Source organism: Lissotriton helveticus, chromosome 7 (assembly GCF_964261635.1).
Source record: "Lissotriton helveticus chromosome 7, aLisHel1.1, whole genome shotgun sequence".
In the NCBI taxonomy this organism is placed as follows: domain Eukaryota; kingdom Metazoa; phylum Chordata; class Amphibia; order Caudata; family Salamandridae; genus Lissotriton; species Lissotriton helveticus.
The window spans coordinates 1229772098-1229788915 of record NC_136068.1 but is presented as its reverse complement, the minus strand read 5'-3'; the positions used below and the strand labels follow the sequence as shown (position 1 = coordinate 1229788915).

Below are 16818 nucleotides of genomic sequence, written 5' to 3'. Positions count from 1 at the left end.
GATTCTCGACTGGTACTCTTTGTTCACAAAGGTGGTGTGCTGGGCACTAACATTACATATCTTTGCAGGGACTCACGGAGCAAAACAAGATGTGTGAGATGAATGAAACCTTAGATTCAAGAGAAGAAAGAGGGGGAAGGAGCAGCAACAGAGGACAATACTGGGATCTGGTTGTGGAGACTGAGGAAGGACTTATGAGCTTTGTTGTTTTCCAGGTGTTCATGGGAAAATACATTTTTTAATGTTTTTATGGCATCTGTTAAAAGCATAATCCTCGCATCCGTGTCCTCAACAGAATTGAAACTTACCTTCACTTAAGCTAGGCAAATTCTCATTGGTGCCCAAATTGTACGATAAAGTAAAAAATGAGCCATACGCAACTTAGAGTCAGTATTTATATTAATTATTGCCTTCACAGTTTTTTCCATGCCGACAGGATAAAAGAGTTATATAAGAAATCAGGTAGACTCCATGTCATTTGTGACAGATCCATATTCCATATACTAGAAGTGATGCCAACAGCACCTCTCACAGGAAGCATCTGCCAGGACTAAAAACCAACATTTAAAACAAAACACAGCCAATTAACGAACATAAGCATCATACCTGTCATGACCGTCTAAGACCCAACAGTAGGAAAAAAATAATCCTATCTCTTAAATTTCTTTGTATTTGTTATTCACTTCCCGCCATGCTTCATTCAGCTACACCGTGAATTTATGATTGCCTCAGGATTAAAAGGTAGTCTGTACAAACTAAATTGTCTTATACCAGTTTTTAATATCAAAGACTGTGTTTCAAACCCAACTTCATTTTAAAATGTTTCAGCTGCATTGATTTCTCTCTTCGTTTATTGTTTTCCTCCTTGACAACTGGTTTAAATTCTGAAAAGAGGTAGCATCCTCCTTTTGTTCTAGAATGTTCAAATATGCATGGAGCATATGTCCGTGCTAAATTTGGTTATAACTATATCCTGGAAGTGGCAACATAGTACCTTCTTTTGCCTCAAAAAAGGTATAAGAAAGAGTGATAGTGTCAACCCTGGCCATTCTTGGATCTTCTGCGAACTCCGGATCGATGAAAAAGAATACTGGCATGTCAACCTCTTCATGTGGGTTGAGTCTCTGCTCTTCAAAACAAAAGCACTACAAGAGAAAAATACAAAAAACTATTTATTCCTAAACAGGAATGAAACATTTTTCAACAGATTATATTTTAGAACATTTTCGTTTATTATCATTATATACAAGTCTATGGTAAAGGAATATTCCTTTGAGTATTCCCAAGCAGTGTACATTAAGTACATGTTAAAATGTTTGTTACAATGCGGTCTGTGAAAACAGCCAAAACGTTATGTAGGCAACCGCAGAAACTATGGGGTTGTTGGGAAACAGCCTGATTACATAGTTTCAAATTCTGTTAATAGGCTACAGCATGCTCCAGTTCTGAACACATGCTGCCCGGATGGTAACATGCAGATGTTACAGGAACAGCTCATGAGCTATAGTGAGTCATAGAAAATAAGCAGGCAGAGCAAAACGATCAATGAAGAGAAGTCATAGAGGTAGTGCAGCTTAGAGAAGAACTGTCATGGTGAAGGGGGAGAGAGTTGAAAAAGTATCTAGTGGTAGACATGGGAAATTAAGTAGGAGCCTCTGGTTGGAGAAGGACCAAGACAAAGGGAAACAGAGGAGCATGAAATAGAAAAGGGGTGGAGACTCTGGAAAGGAAAGACGACAGGAAGACTGAATAGTGAGAGATCAAGATGTAAGTGGGAAAAACAGGAAGAGCAAGTTTGCTGAGAATGAATTAGCACAGAGAAAGCACCCAGGGAAATACGCTTGGTTGAAAAGAGAGGAATGTGAAGACATAAGAAGAGAGGGAGGGCAACTAGAGGAGAAAGAAGAAAAGCGAGGATAGACTTTTACAAAGATTACAAAGATATACAAGTGTCACATTATGCAAGCAGGTTGTGGCTTGTTTCAACCTCTAGCTCACATACCAATCTTGTACTGACAGCAATGAAACCTAGGGCGAAATAATACGAGACAATTTCTTCTCTCACTGCACCACTAAACTGTGGGAGTGATAGCGGAGGTGTAGCACAATATGGAAACCATAGCACAATCACTCTCTTAATATTAACATCAAACACATGATTTGTGAGGCTCTCCCCTCCCCTCTCGAGCACTAACCACATTAGGTTGCAGCAATGGGCTCTAGTTTCTCAGGGGCGTAGGCCTAGAGAGGAAGCAATGGGTAACTGTTGCAAAACAGGTTGAAGAAAAGTATGAGTGCCTCACTAGTAAACCAGGGACGGACGCTCTGAGGGTAGGTTCTGACTCTGGCACCGCAAGGACCACAGTGGTTCCTACTAGCAATATTTAGCGAGCTTCTCCATCTCATCACGTCCCAGTAGAGGCAACTCCATCTCACCCTTCTAGGAGCATTATTTTCCAGAAGGTATACCTATAACTCCGGTAATAGTTCTTTCACATTTCTTTTACACTTTCAGTATTACTACAGAATCCATACTTAAGGGGACGTGACACATAGTTCCTAAAGGCGGAACACCACATGCAGCCCCTTTAGAGTAGACGAGGACTTTGACGGTCTTGAAGAATTGCCTAGATCCCCTTGGGACAATTTTGAGGCAAGAAACATGTTGACCCCCTCCACAACTCACTAGGAATGACATGGGTTTAATCTTCTCCATATCAGTACATGACTCTCTAGTCGGTTTTTAATCATGGCCCAGGTACTCCTCGAAAAAAGGGTTGGAGATCAAGAAGCCATTTTTACTGCACATTCACTATCCCACTTTTACTAACTTTATAAAGGCACCCTCATATCTATATGATCCAGCTTAGCGACGGCAACCCGAGAAGATATCCGGTAAAGAACCCCCGGGGCCCGTTGGGCATTGCAGCGCCGGCCCAACGAGAAGCTGCCCTGTGATGAAGCATAGCAAACACAAGGAGATGATGGACGGAGTGCTGAAGCTTTTCAAACACTCACCCCCAGTCACAGATCTGGGCTGAATCCATCATCATTCTGTAGCTCACAATTTATCACCCCAGTTCAGACACAGCTACATGCAAATCAGTCTTGACCCTGTGCCTCATGGGAACAGTCCAGCCCAAACTGCCAAGCCATGTCTTCCCTGGAAACAAGCATCCTGGGACAGTTTTTTTCAGGGGGCAAAAACTTTTATTAAGTGCTTACAAGTTGCGATATATAGTTTTGAAGGAAGTGGTACCTCACTTTGTTCAAATTCCAATTTAACATTTATATTCTTTCAGTTTGGGATTTCAGAATTATTTGCAATACGCGGGTTAGTTAAGTTTTTAATTAGGCCGCCATTTGAAAGAGTGCAGTGATGAAAGAGGGATTTGTTCTACAGTTATTCCTCCTCCTCACACTCCTTTTTGTCCATGGCTGCGTAGTCTCTTAGCAGACTGTGCACCATCCTGCGGCATGCTTCCATGGTGACAAGACATGGTCTTGGCATACAGGAGAATGTCCTTCAAACAAAAGAAGTGTCTCCAGCACCCCTGGATAGCTTCCTCTATGTGTGTCCCTGGAAACAGCCCATACAGCATGGATTGGTGCGTAATGTTCTTGCAGTGGTTTGGGGGATTCCAGTTCTTGTCGTAAGGCAGCCCATAGTCTCTGGGCAAAGGGGCAGGCCCAGAAAAGATGGTGTGCAGATATCTCTGCGGGGCATCCCATTGGGCAGTTCCTTTGCAGGCACAGGCCTCTGCTGGGCATGAATGACCTCACTGGAAGACCCCCCTTCACGGCCATCCATGCAATGTCTTTGTGTCGTTTGGTCAGAATTGGGGAGGATACATTTCCCCACACATGCATTGCAGATGCCGGTGGCAGGCCGCTCACTGGTTCCATGATGTCCCTGGTCCTGATAGGTTTGTGGATTTTCCTGGGCTTCCGAAAGCTAGGAGTAACACAGTTCAGCCCAAATTCCTCCACAAACGTTTTTACCTCCCTGCAGTACCATGGGAGGTCCCAGTTTAATGTCACAGCATTCTCCCACTTATACCATCTCAGCCGTCTCCACACCGGGAGGAGGAAAAAGCAGAACACCTTGTAGGCAGAGTGGTCCTTGTTGACATTTGACAGGGTTTTTCGGACGCAGCCACACACAAAGAAGGCCTGAGGGCTGTAGAGTTGTCTGGGACTGCCTTGCCCTCCTTTGCGGTGCTCCTTGTGCATGACTGACCTTTTCACCCTGTCCATCTTTGACTGCCAGACAAAATGGAACACCATGCTGTTGATGGCCCATGCTACGTTGGCTTGGAGTGGCCAGGCCTGTGTCACATACTTCAGCACAGGCTGTGCCTCGTTCCTGAGCACCATAGCATTCCCTTCAATGCTCAAGTTTCTCAGACGCCAAAGACCCAGTTTTTGCATCCCTTGGCCAGGCGTTCATTCCAGCTCTTCCCAGCTGCCCCTGGGCTTCCAAACCAGATACTGAGGTTCTTCATCATTCCTGTCTAGATGGGGAAGAGGCTCATTGCAGAGGTCTCATTGTCCGAAGAGTTTCGCCTGTGACTTGTCCAGGTTGATTTTCGCCCCTGATGCCTTGCCAAAGGGTGACGTTGTCCATGTACAGCAATCACTTGACCTTCTTCGTGTCGCCAGGTGTCGGGGTCCCTCTGATGTTCGGGTTCTTCCATCTGTACTCAGCGAGTAGCTCTATAACCATAACAAACAGAGTTGGCGAGAACAGGCTGCCTTGTCTTACCCCAGACCTTATAGGAAAGGGGTCTGTTTTACAACGATTAACAATGACTGAACTGAAGATGTCTTTATACATTACTTTAACGTAACCGCTGAACAGCTCCCCCAGCACAAACCCGTGTAGTACCCTCTTCATGAACTCATAGGAAACGCGGTCGAATACCTTCTCCTGATCTAGACAGACCAGGCAGCCCGAATCTTGCGGTCTTAGATTTACTGGATCGTGTCCCTGATCAGTGCCAGGCTATCTGAGCCCCTGCGCCCCGGAGGCCTGCAGGTTTGGTCTGGGTGAACTAACTCTCCCATGGCGCCCTTCAGTCTATTTACTAATATCTTTGCCAGGATCTTGTAGTCTACATTCCGGAGAGAGATGGGGCACCAGTTCTTGAGGTCACATCTCTCCCCGTTGGGTAACACCCCTCGTCAGCTAGGTTAGCTTGAATCCAGTGGCAAAGAGAGCAAGGGACCCACGTCTGGGCATACCAAGCCAACTTAGAGCTAACAAAGCAAACACAAGGAGATTGACAGAGGGCTGAAACTTTTCAAACACTCACCTCTAGTCACACATCTAGGTTGAATCAATCATCATTCTTTAGCTCACTTCGCCACCCCAGTTCAGACACAGCTATATACAAATCAGACTTGACCCTGTGCCTCATAGGAACAGTCCAGCCCGAACTGCTAAGCCAGGTCTTCCCGGGACCGGAAAAAAAGCATCCTGGGACCGGTTTCGGGGAAACACCCTCCATCAGCCAGGCTAGCTTGAATCCAGTGGCAAAGTGAGCAAAGGACTCACGTCTGGGCATAACCTGCCAACTTAGGGCCAACAAAGCAAACACAAGGAGATGATGGACGGAGTGCTGAAACTTTTCAAACACTCACAGATCTGGGTTGAATCCATCATCATTCTTTAGCTCACAGGATGCTTCTTCCGGGTACAGGGAGGACCTGGCTTGGCAGTTCGGTCTTGACTGTTCCCATGAGGCACAGGGTCAAGACTGATTTGCCCAAACTGGAGTGGCTTAGTGGGCAAAAGAACAATGGATTTTACCTAGATCTCTTGGCTGGGGGAGAATGTTTGAATCATTCAGCATTCCGTCCATCATTTGTTGCAGTTACACTTTTTGCCCTACGTGCGATGGGTATACCCAGACGTGGGTCCCTTGCCCACTGTGCCACTGGATTCAAGATAGCCTGGCTGATGAATGGTGACATACCCCGAAACCGGTCCCTGGATGTTTCTTTCCGGTCCAGGGTGGACCCGGTTTGGCAGTTCGGGCTGGACTGTTCCCATGAGGCAGAGAGTCAAGACTGATTTGCAAATGGCTGGGTCAAAACTGGGGTGGCGTAGTGGGCAAAATAATGATGGATGTAACCCAGATCTCTTGACTTGGGGAAGAATGTTTGAATCATTCAGCATTCCGCCCACCATTTGTTGCAGTTACACTATGATGAAGCAGGACACCCCTCGGGATGTGTGAGGGTCCTTGCTCCTTATAGGAGCTATCTCTGGACGAGTATGCCCATCTTTACTCTACCTAGCACCTTATGGGAACCAGCCACCACTGCCGTGGCCTGCCCCCTTGCCCATTCTTTACCCCGCTGCCCCTTGTCACCCCTAGGAACAGCATACATTTTCTTTTTATCAGTCACTTGGGGGGGGGGTGTATACAGGAACTAACAAACCCTCCGTCCCTCCTTGTGTGACTGGCAGTGCCTCACTAGTGGTATCTGCAACGGACCATCCAGTGAATGAGGTCACACTACATCCCAAAATCCCAAGTGACACCATCAAACAATGCAATATTCGTTTAGTTGGTAACTGAAAGATTCCGGACTGTGAAAGAGAAATGTGTTTTATATACACTGGATGGCACCTTTAACAAGATGGGCAACGCTCTGGAATACCTGAACATATCCAGGGCCACTGTTATTTTGCAACTGTGCAGCCGTAAAGGTTTTCGCATAACTATGAATCTGCCACATTTGCCACATTATAAGTCATCTACCACATTATCTGCAGGCATTAACAAAAAAAATTGCTTCTAGCTCAAACAGTTCAAAAGTTTGGAAAATCACAGCAACGCCTGTTCTCGTGCAGCGGAAGGCCATTCGCAAAGGTTGACTGCTCACCATTCTGTTGAGAATTGTTATAATGTAATATATGCCCAGGGAGTGTTAACAAGTGTGGAAAACGACAAACTAATGAAAAGTAATAGATCAGAAAATGTACCACACTAAGCGCATAATTCTCCTTTTCTTGCTGCACAATTTAGTCAACCCTGCAGCATAATCTGGCACACTCCCACTGCATAATTCCAATGGCCTTGAACATATTGAGGGCGGACATTGAATAGGGAACAGCATCCTGTCTCATAGACCACTACCTTGGACTATTGGTATTTTATTTATTTATTTAAGAAATTTATAGAGCTCTCGGCTACCCCCGAGGGGGTGTCCCGGCGCTAACGACTGAAATTCAGAAAAGAAACAAACCAAAAAAACAGAACAATTAAGAGGAGAACAGCCATGTCTTAAGTTTGCGGCGGAAAACAGATTCAGTAGGAGCAAATCTTAAATCCAAGGGAAGTTTATTCCAGAGTCTGGCCGTCAGAACTCCGAATGCTCTTCCGCCCATCCTAGAGAGACGGAAGCGAGGAACAACCAGAAGACGAAGGCTATTAGATCGAAGAGATCTGATAGAATGAGAGAGGACAATCCGCTTTTTCAAATAGTCAGGACCAGAATTATTCAGGGCTCGAAAAGCAAATGTTAAAATCTTGAAGTGGATACGACGAGTGACAGGAAGCCAATGAAGTTTTTTACGGTAAGATGCTACTGATTGACGATAGGGGATGTTGCCGATGAGTCTGGCCGCGGCGTTCTGCACAATCTGCAGGCGTTCAATCTGGTACATAGGGGCACCGGCATAGAGACTATTAGCGTAGTCCAGGTGAGAGGTGATTAACGCCTGGACCACAGTTCTACGAGCATTTAAAGGGAGGTAAGGAAAGATCTTTCTCATCATACTCAGTTTCGCAAAGCAGGCGGCGGTGGTTTTATTAATGTGGGGGATACAGGAGAGGGTGTTATCAAACTGAAAGCCTAGGTTGCGGACCGTGGAGGCAGGAATAGGCGGGGGGTCAAGCACAGTCGGCCACCAGAGGCTCGGGGAAATGGTAGTTCTCTGATTAAAGAACATTACCTCCGTCTTGTCTGTATTAAGTCTAAGATGGTTGGTAGTCATCCAAGTGCATATATTATTCAGACATTGGCGGAAGTTGGTAAACCCAGGGTCAGAGTGATCCTTAAATGAGAATACAAGCTGTGTATCATCAGCGTAAGAGATCACCCTGACAGCCCAAGATTCCACCACATTAGCCAGAGGGGCCAGATAAACATTAAACAACAATGGGCTCAGGGCCGAGCCCTGGGGGACACCACAAAGAAGAGGCTGAGCCACTGATTTGAAAGGTCTGAGGAAAACCCTCTGAGAGCGGTCTTTCAGAAACGAGGCAAGCCATGCCAGCACCATGCCCCCAATTCCCGCATGACTAAGACGAGCCAGTAGTATTTCATGTGAGACAGTATCAAAGGCCGCGGACAGGTCGAGGAGGACTAACATAGCTTCCTCGCCCCTGTCCACGCACTCTCTGATTGTCTCAGAGACCTCCAAGAGAGCTGTCTCTGTACTGTAACCCGTCCTAAATCCTGATTGGGAGTCATGGAGTAGCCGGCTAGTCTCCAGATAATCTGCCAGTTGGAGTTGCACCGCTTTCCCCAGAATCTTAGCCGAATTAGGCAGAAGGGAGATCGGGCGATAGTTATTAAATTGGGAAGGATCAGCGTTCGCCTTTTTCAAAATAGGAACTAGCATCGCCTCCTTCCACAACATGGGAAATTGACCTGATTCAAGAGAGGAGTTCCAGATAGAAAGGAGGGGATTGATCAGCACAGGAGCTAATATTCCCATCATTTTAGCAGGAACAAGGTCGAGAGGAGAGCCAGATTTACAATGGGTGATTAATTGTAATGAGGACTCACAGGTCAGCTCCTTAAAGGAAATAAAAGAGGAAGTGCCCGACTCTACCTCTCTGGAAGTCAGGAAGGATCCCTCCAAGGGAAATGCCGATCTGATAGTCAAGATTTTCTCCTGGAAATGGTCGGACAGACCATTGCAAAGGGCTTGACTGGCCACAATCTGAGAGGATAGGGCGGAAGGATGAGTAAAATCTTTTACAATTTTAAACAGAGATTTAGAGGAATTCTTGGATGTCTCAATTTGTAAAGAGAAAAAATCTCTCATTGTAGATCGTTTAAGGTTGAGGAATTTACTTAGGGCGATTTTATAGACAGATTTGGCATTTGGGTCATAATCTTTCCGCCATTGACGTTCTAATTTTTTACATCGGCTCTTTTCCTCCCGAAGGGTCGAGGAAAACCAAGGAGCTGACGGATGAGATCTGGCGGAAGTGATAGGTTGAAGAGGAGCAATGGAATCAATGGCAAGCAACAAAGAAGAATTAAACTTTGAGAGCCTTTCATCAGTATTGTCAGTCATGGAAACCATAAGATCGGGGAGCAATGGGCTTAGGGTGGCGCAAGTAACATTGTGCCATTTTCTCCCAAACTCCTTATTAAGGGCAATAGGCATGGGTGCCATAGTAAGGGCGAGATCAAAAGGGAGAAGAAAGTGATCTGACCAGGTAAGGGGGAGGAGTGGCTGAAGCCTGATATCCAGATTCCCTGTGAAAATCAGGTCCAAAGTGTGACCAGCTACATGAGTAGGGCCCTGCACTAATTGATGGAGATTCAAGCTCTTCATAGTATCAAGGAACTGGGTGGCCTGCCTACACAGTGGATTGTCCACATGCAGATTAAAATCACCCAGTACCATAAAGTGGGAATGTTTGAGGGATAGGTCTGCAATCACATGAACCAAAGAGGTAAGGGAGGCTATCGTTGCCGTGGGGGGGTTATATACTAAAATCCCAGCTAGAATAACGGCTGCTGAATCAGCAATGGTAAAATACAAAGCTTCAATCTTGCCAAGATTCCCCAATTTACTAGTAATCAGTTTAAAATGGTTTTTCAGAATAATGGCAAGCCCCCCCCCATTTGACCATCTTCACGATGACAACCATTCAGAAGGTAGCCAGGGGGGACAGCTAAGAGAATATCAGGATTAGAGGAGTCCTTCAGCCATGTTTCCGTGAGAAACAATACATCCCAGGCATCAGAAGTAAGGGAAGACCATATCTCGCCAGCATGGCGTGGAAGCGAGCGGCAATTAACCAAAGCAGTTTTCAGCGGTAACGTTTGGGAGATACGTGTATGTATGTTATAGCAATGGGGTGGACGTTTACTCACTGGCGGTAGTGTGAACGTGAGAACAATGATAAGAAGCGTGTTCCAAATTGCTAGGACAGCAGGTAGGGAACCCAATGCATACCGTGGGTCTCATTTGTAATAGTTGATTTCTGGACCAACTTACCCTGGGAGCAGTCGAGGAACAGACAGGGGGACCGGCACTGGGCACGGGCCAGGCGCGGACGGGCGCAGACGGGCTTGCCTTAGGCGCGCCTTCGGCGCACCATCGGCGCGCCCGCCCGCTGCGCGGACGGGAAGACCATCTGTTGTTATACATGAGGAGGGTGGGAGGCGGCCAGAAGCTGGACCGCTCCCCTGCCTTCCCCAAGATGGCGGCTGTCCCTCTGCGTGCCGGTCGTCAGCGCCAAGATTTGCTGCGCCGGTGAACAGAAGCGAACTGGGACCCTGTAGGCGATGTAAATCTCGCCTAAGGACCCGAGCACTAATGTGGTATAAAATAACACAGTTTAAAATATATACAAGTATTTAAAATCAAATCACCAAAAGAGTGCAGGAGGCACGGTAAATAACAGAGGATAGCGCCCCCGGCTTTCCGCCTCAGGGGAAGTAAGAAATCAGTCTGAACTCGACTGTAAGAAGCGCGCCTTAAGTAAACACGGGAGGGCGGGAGGCGGCCAGAAGCTGGACCGCTCCCCTGCCTCCCCCAAGATGGCGGCTGTCCCTCTGCGTGCCGGTCGTCAGCGCCAAGATTGGCTGCGCCGGTGAACAGAAGCGAACTGGGACCCTGTAGGCGATGTAAATCTCGCCTAAGGACCCGAGCACTAATGTGGTATAAAATAACACAGTTTAAAATATATACAAGTATAGCATAACTGTTAGACTGAAATATTGTTCTCCTTGTGATAGAGCTGAAAGCTGGTACAGATATTCATCTCTGTAATAGTAATCATAAAAGAGGAACACCCCAAGTGGATATTGCCTATGATGTCATATAGTCTAATTGAAATCCAAGATGGCCAACAAATAACAAAAAATGATTTTAAATCTTTCGATTTGCGTCAAATTTGGCAAAAAAGTTCATGTGTACAGGTCAATGCATGTCAAATGCATGTCATTTACATGCCCACGTTGGCTCTAGACTGTGACGACAAATATAAATCCAAATTGGCCCCCAAAATCATGTAGAAATCTTTAAAATTCAAATCTGCTATATATTTGGTGTATATATTTATACTTATTGGCATATATTAACTTTTATTAATATGTATTATCAACTAATATATACCTTTATTTTGTTTTCAGCTTCAACATATGTTCTGTAATGCTTGAAAATGAGTAACATGTCAAAACAATACCTTATTGCAACACCAACAACCAATGGTCAAGCTGTCCAGCATGATGATGTTGCAACAAACTGGTCCATCCATGTTCTTCGTCAAGAAAGCACACAAGAAAGACTTATTTTCCCAGTAAATGCTGCACGCAAACATTATGGGTCAGGATATAGTGTGTTATACCATAACCTAAATAAAGTTAAAGAATTAGAATGCATACCTCTGAATATCAAACTAGAACGGCTTCATGACGATTCTGGAATTGAGCAGACATTAAGGACTAACAATGCAGGGTGGTGTTTTAACAATGTACAATCTAAAGCTGTAACGGGGTCAGAAAAGAAAACAAGGTGATGCAGATCTATCTGACAGCCCATTCTTGGCAATTCCAAATAAAATTCCTGGAAGAGAGAATGTTTCTTTTGCAATGAATAAGATAAATCTGTAATGCATAAAGCGAAAACAGAGGATGTGGATGCTATTTATTTATTTATTTTAAAGGTTTTATATAGCGCTGGCTAGACCCGGAGGTATCAGAGCGCTTTAAATGAGTATCAGATCATAATCAAAGGTTACACAGTTATTAGAGCCTGGCAGCATAGTTACAAGTAAGGTCGAGACAAACAAAAAGGACATATACGTAATGGAAAAATCAGGCAAGGGGAGGCATTCCGGGGAGGGGGGATAAGAACAGGGGAAGTAGACAGAGAATAGAGGAGGGAAAGAGGAGGGGAGGGCGAGAGACAAAGCATGGAAAGAGGAGGGGGAGGGTGATGGGGGGACACAAACCGGTAGACGAGTCAAAGCTGCGTCCAAAGTCCATTAAGCTGTGAACCCAGGGGAAGTGGTATCATTTCCCCATCTCTGTTGCGAGAGGCTCCCTATACGCAGTGGACTCTCTCTGAGGGGTCTCTGAGACTCCAAGGCCTACACACTGGATCCTTCACCAAATAAGGGAGAGGGAGTGCTTTGGCAAGGGGTGCCACACCATACCTCAACTGTGAGTGGCTCCCTTGGCGCTATGGACTCTCTCAGCGGGTTCGCTGAGACTCCAGAGTCTATAAATTGGATCTTTCCCCAACAAGGGGAGACGAAGTGCTTAGTCAAAGGGCACAAAAGGACAGGGGGCTAGGCGGTGTAGTGGGCAAGGGGAAAGAAGCAAAGGAAGTAGACAAAGAAAGAAAGAGTGCTAAATGGGAACAGATAGATAGACAAGGAAAAAGCAGAGTTACAGAAATACGATGAAGGGTAGGGTGGGCGAGATGGGGAGAAAAACTGCGCCCAAAGTCCGGCTGGGTAGGTGACGGTCAGGGATGAACCAAGGCTGATCTCCTCAATAACTGAACAGAGCAGCTCCACCGGACGTCAGACATAACGCTCGGGCTCCGCTGTCAGGATGGAGATCAGGAGTACTCAGAGACTGTCAGATTTGTGTGGCCGGGGGAGGGGAAGGGGGTCGAAACCATGGTCCGAATGAATTCCAGATGCCATCTTGAGGTCAGGCACAGTCCTAGTAGGATTAAGTAAGGAAGAGTCCAGCTGCAGCCATGGCTGTCTTCAAATCCGGCCATCCATCCTAACGAATTGGAGAACCCTCTGAGTCCTCGTTCCGAGTCCCAGCGCAGGTTGCTGTTCTGGCAGCAGGCTCTGAACACTTCAAGTGCTCGATCTGGGAGGAGAGCGGCAAGAAGTGGAGGCAGAGAAAGGCGAAGGCACGCCAGGACTCCAGACGATCGTTTCAGCAAGTGAGTAAACCTGGTAATCAGTAGCCTTGAACGGGGTATCAGCACATCAGATCTACTACGGTCCGAGGGGGCGCTTAAGGGTTCCTCCCTCGGGACTTAGGGGCCGCCATTTTGTGCAGCTCCGCGGAGGAATTCATGATACCATGATAGGGGCCATAGCAGGGTCAGGTACTGTAGTCTTGCATAGGCGCGGTTAGGCACTATATTTGCTGTGGAGCCCTGGAAGATTAGCCTGATCTCATAAGAGCACTAGGCTATATGTTTTTGCAGGTAGCCGGTTGCAGTGATAGCAAGTTTAGCAGGTGTAGATGGGAATCTTGTAAAAGACCCTCATTGCAGCCGCCATTTTAAAGTCAGGCAGTCCGAGCGCAGGGGATTAAGCGTGCTTGGACTTACTTCTTTGAGGCTGAAAAGCTCACATCACCCTCATTCACCTCTTTCCTCCCCGTGTCATTTAGATGTTGCCTGGTCTCAGCAGTGCCTCAATGCCGCAATAACGATTGCCACGAGAAGCCTGAGTGGGGCACTGCCTCGGAGGTACGATGTGTGATGATAGGGCTGGTAGAGAATGGGCCACTACGCAACCGGTAAGTGGCTCTCCGATGTATCGATGCTGTTCGTTTACCCAGACTCTCAGCAGAGATTTGGTGAAAGGAATGGCCTTAAATACCGCAAGAAGCGTATTAAGAGGCTTAAAAAGGCTCTTCCATGGGAGGCGACGCAGGCTCAAGCTGCCATCTTCAACGCGCTCCGCCCGTACCGCTAATGTTTGTTAGTGTGCCAAATTAATTAAAAATACAACACTTAAAAAAAAAATATATATATATTTTATTGGCATTTGGTTATTTATACAAACAATATGTACTACAGACCAGTCAATCTGTTGAGTGGGCAAGGATACACAGCACCAAAATAGAAACAAACATTATACATTCAATCATAGGTTTGCTTAGTGTACATTCACAATTATTTGAAAACATAATTGCAGTTTATCTGGTAATGCCACTCATCTGTGATGTCATATCTATGTGGTCACTAAGTTTGTCAGAACCTGGTCTGCGGGATTAACCAGAGCTTTTCTATGTCTCGATTTGTTGAGGACTATGGGTCAGGGCCAAGGGAGGGAGAAAATCTGGGGGAAACCAGAGGAATTTAATACCCACAGCTATGGGCGCTGCTTAAAGAAAATGGAAAAAATCTAAGAAAAAAGTGGTTTGTGAGCACAAGTGCTCGCGCATAGAGCCGATTTTCAAAAGCAAATTCAACACGTGCTGAATGTAAGTCACAGATTGGGGTTTCCATTCTTTTTCCAAATATCTTGTTCTCTTACTTGGTGTTTCTGAAAAGATTGTTTTAAGGTTACCGTTCTGGATTGCATGGTAATTTGAGTATCGTTGATTTTACAGCTGCCCCTGAAGAAGGGTGAAATCACCAGAAAGGCACTGAGATCCACACACAAGTCATGACTGTTAACTGTGTGTTATCTTGAGAATGTACTTAAAGTCAAAATAATGTGATCTAACATTTTTTGACAAATCGAATGCACTGTTTTAGTGTATGACAACTGACTTATGTATTACCTTTTTGAGATTACCAAAGATTTGTTGTATATTATTGGATGGTATTTTTATAAAAAAAGTATGAGACAACATTTTAGCCTACAGTTTAACCAGTAGAGTGCTTTGTTTCAAAGACACTTTAGGGTGAACGAGAGAGGCAGGCACAGAATTGGCCATGCCATCTACGATGTAGCTGCTCCACTTCTATCCTGTAAGATGCGTCTCCTTCAGCATGGAAATGTGCACTCCTCTGCACCTAAGGTATCTATGAATATTGTGTTGCTTAGTTGCAGATCCTATCCCCCTGACCTTCCAGGTCATACAGATGAGTCCAAGGATACTAGCAGCCATTTATCCTTAACATTGCCCAGTAACTTCCAGGCCAACCCCAACTGATATGGTATTATAATTTGTAACACCAAACCGGTGTGTTACCGCACTGGACCCTAGATCGGACTGGAAACGAGAGCAAATTAAGAAAATAAGAGGCACCGGAACAAAGGAACTACTTCAGAGGATCTAATTAGAATTGGATATGATTGCTAAACAGCCAGGTTTTAAGCTTTAACCTAAAATCAGTTTCAGAGGGTGAATCTCTGAGGACTCTGGGAAGAGAGTCCCATAATTTAGTCGTTTTGTAAGCAAATAATAAAGCTCCCATTCTCGCCTTCCTAATCTTGGGTATAGGTGCCAGATTCGCATCGGAGGATCTGAGATTCCGAGTGGGGATTAGTGTTTGAACTAATGGGTGAAGGTAGCTGGGACCTTGTTTCTTTAAATGCGGCAGCAGATGCATAGTGCTTTCAAGCGGATTCTTTTAGCCACTGGGAGTCAGTGTAGTTGGACGAGAGCGCTGGAAGCTGAGGATCTTTTGGGGATATTATGAATAAGTCTCGCTGCCGCATTTAGAACTTGTTGCAGCAATTTAAGATTCCCTTTAGATGCACCTAAGTAAAGTACATTTCCATAGCCCAATTGAGATGTAATGAGTGTGTGGACTATGGTTTTCCGAGATCTAGTAGGAATAAGGTCAAGAATTTTCCTCATTGTCTTTAGGGTGCCAAAGCATTTTCCTGCTGTTTTCCTGATTAGGTCTTTAAAGGTTAATTTTGAGTCAAAAATTACTCCGAGGTTCTTAACCCTTTGTTTATGGGATGGGGGTTCCACTAGAGCCACTGGCCCCCATGCTGATGTCCATATTGAGGGAGTTTTTCCCACTAACAGAATCTCCAATTTGTTGGCGTTTAATTTTAAGCAGTTGTTAGTCATCCAAGCGTCAACGTCAGATAGACATGCCTCGAATCGTTCAGCCATAACAGAAGTAGAATAAGACAGGTTCACTACTAGTTGGGTGTCATCAGCATACCTGCAAGCAGTGTCCTTCTTGAGACAAACCGGTACCCCAGCTTGAACTCCCCAGGGCAGGTCAGCAACGCCCATCTGCCAAAACTTACAGTAACTAACAAACAGAGTCATAAGGTAGGCTCCACTAGACTCCTAGGAAGGGTCAAGTGGCAGAGTGCAGGCAAGAGCTGTCTAACACTCATGCATCCGCTCCTGCTTACCTGTGCTGTGCTCACCCAGAATAAGTCAAGACTGCCATCAAAGTCTGCAATAAGTCCACAATCCAACTGTGCAGAAGACATTGGTGTAGGCAGTTTGCCTCACCTCATGGGTATGAGGCTGTAGGGTAGTTACAGCCATCTCTCAGGTGGTGGCGGCGTTAGTGATTGTCTGCTGTGCCATGCCAGCTGTCACGCAGGACAGCATGTCAAGTTGTGCATGGTACCTTTGAATCAGGTCAGTTCGTTAACAGACTGCGGGGTCACCACAGGGAGATTTCCTCCATTCAAACCTGATCCCTCTGTAGAGTCTGCTCATTGCATCTCCAAAGTTGAGCCAATCTCGGATTCCATTCCTGTCTGCGCTGCAGTATCCACCGCCACAGAACTGCCACCGCTCTTTCCTGCTCAGCTTGGGTCTTTTAGGTTATTTTCTTCAGGGCACTTTTGCTCCTGGCCCTTTGAGGTTGTTTTCCTAAGTCTGCGTTTGTTTTCCCTCGCCACTCGTCGAGGATCCACCGGACTC

The 16818-nt window shown here is 45.8% G+C and overlaps 1 protein-coding gene across 1 annotated transcript in view; it reads right to left on the bottom strand.

Annotated features, from left to right (window-relative positions):
* Window positions 1-384: 384 nt before the first annotated feature.
* Window positions 385-16818, bottom strand: part of COX11 (cytochrome c oxidase copper chaperone COX11) — a 121559-nt gene continuing 105125 nt past the window's right edge. Inside the window, exon 4 of the mRNA XM_078654419.1 lies at window positions 385-1145. Within this exon, the coding sequence (XP_078510545.1) occupies window positions 951-1145 (195 nt within the window). The 3' untranslated portion in view covers window positions 385-950. The remainder of the gene's footprint in view (window positions 1146-16818) is intronic.